Consider the following 10,937-nt stretch of genomic DNA (forward strand, 5'->3'; position numbering starts at 1 on the left):
TAAATATGTGAATATTTTTTAAAAATATGATCTAATTGATATAGCTTTTTATGAAAAATTGTATCATCAAATATCTAAGAAATAATATTAATATAATTTTTAATAATTTAATAATTTAATAATAATAAAAATAATATTTTTATTCTATCTTAAATATCCTTGTTTTTAAAGATATAGAAAAGTTTTATTTACATTTTTTGTCATTTAAATAAAGATATTAATTAAAATCAATCAAAAAATTGCAATTTTAATATTGATTTGAATTTATTAATATATTATCATATTTTTATTGTTTTATTAATTATTATTACAAATATTACAATATTAAAAATTAAAATATGCATTACAATTTATTTTTAATTCTCTTCCAATCAAATCTTTGCCCAGACTTACTATAGGATTCCATTTGAAGCGTTTTATCAATGCGCAAATAATTATATGTATCTGCTTTCTCGAGTGGTTTCCAAATTGTTCTAATTAAATCCGTGATTTTAGGTGTTGGATTCCTTAAAAAAAAAAAAAATAATAATATGAAAAAATAATAGAAAATAATAAATTATTCTTTCTATATATTAGATTGCAATATATAAAATAATTTAATTTTCTTTGACAAACGCTATTATTTTTTATTCTGGAAAATATAATTAATTTTTTTTTAGCTTTCTTTTCTAGTTTTTCCCTATATTTCTCATAATTTCACACGAGGTGCACAGTTGTTAGCCAGACTAGTACAAGCTTTAGTTACTTTTGTAATTTATATCAAGTTTCCTTGTATTTCCTGTTTTTAATCTTTTTTCGCAAGCTTTTTCAGTGTTTTTATATGTTATTCTTTTTTTCTTCATTTTTTTTTGAATTTTTCATATGAATAATACTTTACCATTTATTTTTTATACGAACTTATACAATTTAGATAAATAATTTAAATTTTATATGTTCCAACATTACGTATATATTTTCTTTAAAATTGATTATAAATTTTTTTTAAAGAAATAGACTCAACAATTAATTCTTTATTAATAAATAAAAAAAAGAGAAAATAACTACGCTAAAAAAAAAAAATTTACCCAGTTTTAGCAAAATCTGTCCACATTTGAGTAAAATATTCCATCATTATGTAGATATCACTTCCAACTTCAGGTAATTTTCTGTTTGCAAGTTTCTTCGATAAATGTGGGAAGAATAAATATTGCAATTCATCTGCATGCGTAGCACCTATAAATTTTCACAAAAGAAAACGATATACTTTTCAATTTTTTAATTGTTTTTATAGATTTTTTAAAAACTTAAGATTAGAATTGATCATTTGATCGCAACGCGATAGTTTTTTTTCCAGTAACTTATTACAACTAACTTTCTTTAAGATTCTTTCAAAATTATAACTTCTTTTAAAATAACTTTCAAAATTCATTTAGAATACAGCGAAGATAAAATTAACATAGATTTAAAAAGAAAATTTAATCATTTTAGCTTCGGTTAATTCTCGAGTTCTTAAATAAATTGTTTACATTTGATAGACTAAGTGATTTAACTATAAAAAGTTTGGAATACTAAAATATACAATAAATTTGAATAAGACATGATAATTATATTGAATATGAAAATGAAAGAAGAAATATTTAAAGCATATCCTATGGACATGTTCAAAATAAAATTAAGAAAAAGGAAAAAAAACTTAAAGAATTAAACAAAATTATAAACTATAATTAATAAAAAAATTAAGAAATTCAAAATCAAAGATAAAGGAATATATCAGGAATAAAATTAAATACCTGGAAGAGTAACATTCATCATGATTCTTAATAAGGACATTTCCGAATCGTAGGTGAATTTATACATATAAGTAGGCTCTGTGGCTTTTTCCATTTGAATATCAATTACATCATGGATACCTCGAAGGAACATGACATCGCTCATATAATCTGCATATTTTTGCTTCGTTTCTTCACTGATCATTTCTTTCCCAAAATAATAATGTTTCATGTCGTTCGGAGTAATATCTTTTTTCTTCAAGTATAGCTGCAACTCCAAAGGAATTAGCATTTCGAAATTCTCATTTACGTTTCGCATAACATCCTCATTTTTTATATCTTGAAATACTGAAAAAAATTTTATACTTTGATCTTTGCAATTTTTTTTAATTTTAATTAAAATTTAAAATTTTATCAAGATGAGAATTATAAAAATATTTTTTTTTCGAAATCGAGAATTTATTATTCACGATATTGAAAATATTTAAAGTCTAAATATCTTTTAGATTTTATATATATATATTTTTAGAGAGAACTTATATTTTTTTCCATGTTAAATAAAAAAAAAAAAGTGAACTTACGAAAGTTAACAATGCTGCTTCCCTCGTTCTCGTTATAACCAATCAGTAAAGGTACTTTGATACCTGTTTTCATCATTTCCGAGGGATGTTGAGGCATAAATGGATTCGGGGATTTGCTGTCGATACATGGTGCAAATGTTCCAAATGTTACATAAGGTTGCTGCAAACATATAGAAGTTGCATTATAATTTTCAAACAAAATGTATTATGAAAATTTAATTGATTTATCCAAAATTTCTGATCCATGTATCAATAAAAGCCTTTTCACTTTTATTGAACGAATATCAGTTATTCTTTTAAAATATAATAAAAAATATGATTAATATGAGAAATTAAATGAAAAATTAATCGATAATAAAAAATATAAAGATTGCTGAAAAAATGATTCAAATATTAATTCAAATTAATTCAAGTTTCATTATAAATAAAAGATGTATTATAATTTTTTCTTTATGTACATATAATACTTTACTAATTACATAATACATTACTAATTACATAATTTCATTTTAATTAATTTCATTTGCAAGATAAATATCATATTACATATATTACAATACTAATTAATACTATATGTTAATACTATATGTAATACTATTAATATTAATAGTTATTACTATTAATAATATAAAAAATAATATATATATATACACTGTATTTTATAATATACTTAATTAATAAAAAATATCATTATGAATTAAGAAATAGAAGTGATAAATAAAAAGAACTATTTCATCTTTTTAAATATTTCATCTTTTACTTATATTATAATCATAGAGATTTCTAAATATTTAAATTCTCTATAATTATACAAACATTCTACTCACAGTTTAATTGATAAATAAAAAAGTAATAAAATATGAAAAGCAGATATAATAAAAATGATAATATAATGCTAATGTAATGCCCAAAATAAATATAATCGACAGAAAAATTAGCTTCGTATAAAAACGTTTCCTTGAAAACCAATTTCAAAAAAAAATTCGTTTAAAGTTGAATTACGTTTTTATAGGGATTGATACTTTTTAATCAAACTTCTCGCAGCCGAGAAGAGGAATCGTGCAGCACTGTTTCGAAGATTAGGGACCACTGGAAGAAATCGAAACTATTGGTATTCCAATCGGAACATTTTTTTTTTTTCATAGATATCCGCCGTATTGATTCTGTTCCACAGCTTTTTTTTCCAAGATAATTTCTTTTCTCTCCGATTCTCTGGATTTTACTACCATATCGATATCGTATCACTCCTGGATCACTTGATATCGACTGTTGCAATACGAACCTAGTGTCTTTTTCATTTCTTCGAAAGCAGCTTATAGAGAACTGTTTTCGACGATTCAAGTTTCGTTTTCATCGAAAAGGAAATTGCATTATGATATCGCGTTAGAAATCTTATGAATAATATTCATATTGTTTTTTTATTAAATATTTGAAAAATCTTATTATTAGATTAGATTAAGAATTTTATTTCTGCTCACATGAATTTTTACACAAATATGTAATGTACAAAAAAATATATATTACGATTATAATTTTGAATAGAAGAGAATAGATCTCAAATATTTTTTTTAATTTTTAAGATATGTTATTAAATATTTGATTTGATTGAAAAGTTTTAAAGAATAAGAAGATATAAAAATATATTGTTTTCACTCTGTAATTATTTTTATGTTAAAAGATAATTATATTTCTTTTTTTTATAAAAACTTTTTGATTAATTTCAAAGTTAAACTTCGTATCATTACGATAAATTTTATCTATATATATATATATATATTTCATTTTATTATGAATTACGAACTGCGTGTAATTAATACGAAATAAATTGTTTTATAACTAAGATATTTACAATTTTTTTTAATTAGAATTCTTAATGAAGTTTTTTAAAATATTGACGTTATGATACGTATCTTTTTAATAAAATTAATTGAACGTTTGATATTTCAATATTTGAAACAATTGATAAATGCAAATTTCACGATGCACCTATTTAACAATATGAATAACACAAGATCTCTTATAATAAAACCTCGTAATCTTTAATCGTTGCATAAATCTCGTTGCATTTCAACGCACAAAAAAAGAATATGAAAGTATGTATGTTAAAAAATCCTACCATTACTATATTCTCATTAACATATAATATCTTTAGAGGTATATACTGTTTTTTTATTTAAAAATTTTTTATTCAACATTTCAAAAATATGGAAATTGTATTTTCTTCTTTTTTTTTTGTTATAAAAAATAAATTATATCTGATTGATTAAAAAGGAAATAAAAGCATATTTTTTTATATACTTTGTTTTGATTTGTACAAAGTAAATTGTTTTAATTTTTACAAAGTAATTTTTACAAAGTAAAAATTAAAATATTTCAATATTTCAATACTGAATATAAGTATATACTAAGAATATAAATAGAAACAATTTTTAATTTATGCTTGATACAATAAGATAACACAGAGATAAGAAAAATATTTTGTTCATCAATTATTCTATTTATAGACCAATATATTCTATTTTTATAAATTTATTATAATTTAATATTAAAATCTTAGAATCAACTAATCGAATCTATATTCCTTTCAGTGGATTTATTGCGAGGTATGTAAAATATGTTAATCCTAATAATAAAATCTAACGGCATGTTTTATTTCTTGTTTCTTTTTTTTTTTTTTCAATGGATAATCGTTAATCGAAATTGAAGTTAAATAATATAGAATTAAATATAGATATGTTAAAAATCGTAAGTTCGTTAGATAGAAAAATATTTATTCAAATTTATAAAGAAAAAAACTTTGTTTAAAAAATTATTAGACTTTTTTTAGATTCCTTTAAACAAGATTCCTTTCAATCACTTTAAATTTCTAATATATAAAAATATATAAAAATTAATATTTGCACAAACAAAAATTTCTTCAAAATTACAAGAAATAATTTATCTTCAAATTTTTCAATGTATTTCTTTCTTTTGATAGAAATCAATTATTCATAAAAATTTTCACTTTTCAAAAAGTAAGAATTTCGTTCTTTTCGATAAGAAGAAGAAGAGAAAAAGAAATTTTCGAATGCACACGGTTCTTTCGTTATTATTCACCCTCGAGAATTTCGTACTTTTGTTCAAGGGACTTACCTTTGACTTTAAAAGCTGTGTCTCGGTAAATGCAAGTTTCTGCGCATCCACGGTCCTCAAGAACTCGAGCACGGTTTTAGGATCAGTCGATTCCTCGCCAAGTTTTGCCGCTAAATCGTACGCGTATTTGCTCGGTTCTTTCGTTATTATAGCCCAAGGATTAATCGCCACTCCGCTCTGCACGATCGCCTTATGGAATAAGCCTGTGAAAGTCAAACAAAGAGTTTCATGAATTTCCGATTTTTTATGGATTTTTAATTACAAATTCAACGAAGATACGAAAATATATATACAGAATTTTTCTATATGAAAAAACAAATAAGAGAACAAATTTTCATTCGTTCGAAGATTAGTTTTTTTTTTAAATCAAATATGAACAGATTTCGTGTGAATTTCAACGTTGAAATATATTTCCGCCTTTCGTTTCATTTTGACACGTGTCAAATTGATTCAGATTTCAGATTTTGTTTTTGCAATTATTAAACATGCATTTGTAAAAATAATATTAACACAATATTTAAATTTAAAACAAAAACATGATTAGTTTCATAAATAGTATTACAATTTTAAATATCTGTCTATAAAGTATTATAAAAATTTTGATGTGCTTCGAATAGAAGAGGATACGCTGTATACTGAATCGTAAAATTTCGCAAGTGATGCGTTAATAATGTTTGAATAGAAATGTTGAAATTAGCTTTCAACTTGAGATGCATGTGAATATTTCAAAACGTACCTTGAGCTAGAGGAGATATAGTCAAATAGTGAACCGAGCCACCACCAGCACTTTCACCGAATATGGTGACATTGTTGGGATCTCCGCCGAAATTCGAGATATTTTCCTGTATCCATTTCAAGGCCATTACTTGATCCTTCAAACCTTGATTACCTGGAGCAATTTCATGTTCCAAATTCAAGAAACCTAGAAACAAGGAACGAGAAATACAAATAAAAATTCTTTCGATAATAAATTTTTAAAATTTCAATTTTATTTGACTAAAATGAATATAGATATATTTATAATGATTTTAAAAGAAAAATTTTGATAATTAAATATTAAATGTTAAAAAAATTTTATGTCAATTACTTCGTTTTCAAAGATATCCTTCGACATTTGATATTATATCATTCTTATCATTTCTTTTTCCATTTGTGCATATGTAAAATGATAATAATATTGATAAAAATGTAAAAACACTGGATAATGAATATACAAAATGAAATATACAAAAATGATTAAATATTATTAAGTTATATAAATCTATCTCTCTCTCGTCTTTCAACAAACAAAAATTCTTTAAAATTGTTTATAACCTAATAACAAGCTTCAGCCAAAATACCAATTTTTGTATTTATTTTGGCTTGCCTAAAATCAAGCCTTTAAAGATAATCTCATGAATACATCAAATACTTTGTAAATGTACAACACAATTATATATTAAGAGACAAAAATAATTTTATTATTTTCCATCCATTTTTATTTACCCAAAACACCGAGTCTATAATTAATCTTCACCAGAACAATATCCTTTCGCATCAGGTAATCGGGACCATAAATATCATCGTTGCCAGATCCTACCATAAAAGCTCCACCATGGATCCATACTATTACAACACGTTTTGTCTTTGATTCGGCAACTGGCCTGTATACATTCAAATAGAGACAATCGTCACTTCCTTTCAATTGACGAAACAACGTGTCATTTTGGGCGCAAACGTCTCCGTGTTTCGAGGCATCTCTTATTCCTGACCATGGCTCTAACGGTTCTGGATCCTTGAAGCAAAAAAGAAAATATGTTAACAAAAAAAAGAAATGGTAACAATGAATTTTTAGAGAGAAGTAATAAACACACTTGTTGGAAAAGATTTTTTCAATTGCAATTTCTAGAATTAGCCGCAAGATAAATTTGTCAGAAATCAACAGTGATGTTAAGAATAATTTTGTGAAATTATCTTTACTTTAGAAGTTTATACAAGGCAAATTTGACTACGTGTAATCATTCATTTTTATTTTTACTTTCAAATTATTTTACGTATTTTAGATTTATATAAATTACTTTATATAGACTATTAAAATATAAATATGTATTAATTTTAATTAATTTTTTGATAAATTATTTTTTTTAATAAATTGGGCTATTTGCACAATAATTTGTCAACTAAAATTTCATTCTTCACATAAAAAGATAAATTACTTTAGAAATTAAATTATCTCGCAAAAAAGAATTTTACAACTAAAAATAATGATCAAAATATCAAATTGTCTTGGAAATATAATTTTACAATTATGAATTATAATTCATAAACAATGATAAATCTAATATTTCTTGGTACAAATATTTTAGAGTATGATAAGTGATAAAATTCAACAATGATCCCAATCTTAGAAAATTCTTTCTCTAATGACAAACGTGATAGTATTGTAGAGTTTCATAGTACAATACTGATATATAATAATTCTATTGTATTGCACTGCACATAAGACGTTTATATTTGATATGTGATATGCATTTCATTTTGCTTTTCATTTTAAAATAGCAGATATCCTTGCCTTCTTTAAAATTACATGTTTTGTCAATTGCAATAATAATATCACGATTATTTTAATTATATGTTTTGAAAATATTTCTCACTTTTCTATAATTTTTGTTTGCAAATTGGATTGATTTTTTAAATATTAAAAATTTATTAAAAATTGTAATAACTTTCAAAGATTAAATTGTACAAATATATTATATAATATATCATATAATTATATAATTATTTAATAATTATTAAGAGCTATTTTAGAATATGATAATTGATACAAATTATTTATACGAAATTAGATCAAAATATATTACATAGGTTAATATTATATTAAATTTATCAGTTTATATATATGAGAAATATGATAATTTGAAAAGATATGCTTGAAGAGATATTTGTAGTATATTAAGATATTATTATATAATGATTAAAACGATCAATTTACATATCTTTTGTTTTTTATTCATAATTTGACATTACTCATTTCTCTTCAGTTCTGAAATATATAAATATACATATATATAAATCATAATAAATAAAAAATAAGACTGATATAAATATAAAAATTATATTTTATAAAAATAAGTAATCTGAAAATAATTAATCTTCCAATCTAATTAGAATTTATGCATTTATTATAATTATAAATTGTTTTTAAAAAATCGTTCGATATATAATGATTTTTCATTTTATATTATACATGTAGATAATTTCGACTCACTTTTAATAATCACGTTGATATAAACTACAATGATAAAAATAGATGATAAACTGATGATATAAATCTTCATCTTTTTCGTACATTTTATTGAACAAATTCAAAAAAGTATATTTCATATATCGAAAAACAAAATTGAAATTATCACAAATAATGGATTTGATTAATTTAATTAATTATTATTAATAATTCTTTCGTTACGTTAATATAATTGCAATTTTTTGTAATTGATAGCAATTGATAAAATAATAATATTCCATATGTTGTTTGTATTTTTTTAGTTTTAATATTTAAACTTTAACAGCAATAATATTAATGGCAAAAATAGTATTCAATAATTAAATTAATTATCTTTATATAAGTTACAGTTAAAATTATCTTATAAAATAGCATTACTTACATTTTTACGATAAATTTTGCATTATCATATCTCGAATACATATAATACGTACAAAAATAAAAATAACATATTATAATTATATAATAACAATATATGAAAAATTGATTCTAAAGATAAAAAAAATATCAAAATTGATATAAAAATATCGATCAAAACTTATTTATAAGTTACGAACAATTTAAGTAAAAGAACGATCTTTTTTCATTTTTTTTCGTGTAACGTATACTTCAATTGTTTGTAATTTATAATAAGCTTTAATTAAGCTTTCGTATTTATTTTAATCTTAAGTATCATCTTTGAAAGATATTTCACGAATCTATTAATACTTTATATATAACAATGTAAATATTCATTCATGATAAGTGATTATCATTTTCGAAGGAATTTACCTTAAATCGAAGTGGGCCAATCGGTGGTTTCGCATATGGTATACCACGAAATGCCAAATACCGATCACCATAATCTGTTTCCTCGACAACGCCACATAATTCACCTTGCTTCACGCGTACAATTGTATTTTCACTCGCCATTTTACAAACGAATCCACTTACGACGAACGACAATCCGAACTGAGTCGTAGCTAGATGCTAGACTTGTATTAAATAAAAAGATGTCTCGAAGCTTGGTTAACTTGCGTGGAGGGGATAAAACGGTAAAAGAAATACGGATAAAAAGAAATACACATATTTCTTTCGAATGATATAGATAATCTTTGAAATGAATAGTCACTGCGGAATATTAATTAAAAAAAGGATTTAATTTTGGAATATATATAATTTTTTTTTTAATTGATTGAATTGAAAATTTTTAAAAATAATAATAACGTTTGCATTATATATAAATATGAAAGACCATTCAATTCTAAATAATTATATAACGAAATATATAAATTTGATATATAGAAAGTTTCGGTCAAAAATAAGCATATTTAACTTCAGTAATTGATACTGTAAAATCATTTTGATTAAATTTTTCAACGAAAAATTTAAGAAAATTATTAATAAATTTAAAGAATATGTATGGATATCATTTTGAATATGTAGATACAAATATTAAAGAGATTTTATTGTAATTTTATTTACAATAATATAGATTAAAATAATTTAAATTAAAATGTTAGAAAATATTAAAATGTAATAATATATGCATAGATATACATATATCAATGTATATTGCATTACGTAATTCGCATTAAATAATTAATTGCATAAAATTTTTCAGTAATTACTTTATTTCCATAATTCAGTGCATAATTAAATTGTTTAAAAAATAAGTCTGAATCAATTTTTGTATATCAGTTTTTCTATTTATTTTTATATTTACAATCGATTCTTCAAAAATATCCCATATTTTTGTAAACTATTATTTAATTTGCAATACTTGCATAAATAATATTTAATAAATTTCAATTATCTATAATCATCTCGTATAATAATTTTTAAATTATTTAAAAATAGAATAACAATAAATTAAGTCGTAAGTTGTAAATTATATGTTAAAAAATAAATTTAAAAGAAATAGATAGAATTTGACATTAAAAATTCCATATATAATTCACATACATATTATTCATGCATAAATTCATGCGAATAATAAAATTTAGAATAAATAAATATTTAAATATTCAAAAACTCAAAAATTATAAATATATATATATTTTTTTTTAAAAATCTGAATATCATTTATTATCTATTTTATAATTTTTATTAATTTATTAATTTTATTTATATTTTTATTATATTTTATGTAATATATTTATTATATTATATATTATATATATAATATATATTATATTATATTATTATATTATATTATATATTTATATTATA

The 10,937-nt window shown here is 22.0% G+C and overlaps 2 protein-coding genes across 2 annotated transcripts in view; one reads left to right on the top strand and one right to left on the bottom strand.

Annotated features, from left to right (window-relative positions):
• LOC102675145 (calcitonin gene-related peptide type 1 receptor-like) overlaps positions 1 to 10,937 on the top strand; it is a 103,295-nt gene that overhangs the window by 74,698 nt on the left and 17,660 nt on the right. The window lies entirely within an intron of this gene.
• Positions 262 to 9,710, bottom strand: LOC102674804 (esterase FE4-like). The gene is made up of 8 exons (XM_006622989.2): positions 9,498 to 9,710; positions 6,947 to 7,235; positions 6,198 to 6,383; positions 5,462 to 5,664; positions 2,330 to 2,489; positions 1,770 to 2,096; positions 1,065 to 1,212; positions 262 to 506 (listed from the first exon to the last, which is right to left on the bottom strand). Exons 1-8 carry the CDS (start codon positions 9,636 to 9,638, stop codon positions 344 to 346), a joined length of 1,617 nt encoding a protein of 538 aa, XP_006623052.1. The 5' UTR covers positions 9,639 to 9,710; the 3' UTR covers positions 262 to 343.

Source organism: Apis dorsata, unplaced genomic scaffold, assembly GCF_000469605.1.
Source record: "Apis dorsata unplaced genomic scaffold, Apis dorsata 1.3 scaffold_797, whole genome shotgun sequence".
In the NCBI taxonomy this organism is placed as follows: Eukaryota; Metazoa; Arthropoda; class Insecta; order Hymenoptera; family Apidae; genus Apis; species Apis dorsata.

Bases quoted from the DNA above. Each gene is read 5' to 3' on its own strand.
- LOC102674804 (XM_006622989.2), bottom strand. From the start codon at position 9,638: ATGGCGAGTGAAAATACAATTGTACGCGTGAAGCAAGGTGAATTATGT. The intron at 6,384-6,946 runs GTAAATAAAAAT...CCTTGTTTCTAG, and splicing joins TTATAGACTCGGTGTTTTGG to GTTTCTTGAATTTGGAACAT. The intron at 507-1,064 runs GTAAATTTTTTT...TTTTTTTTTAAG, and splicing joins ACAGATTTTGCTAAAACTGG to GAATCCAACACCTAAAATCA.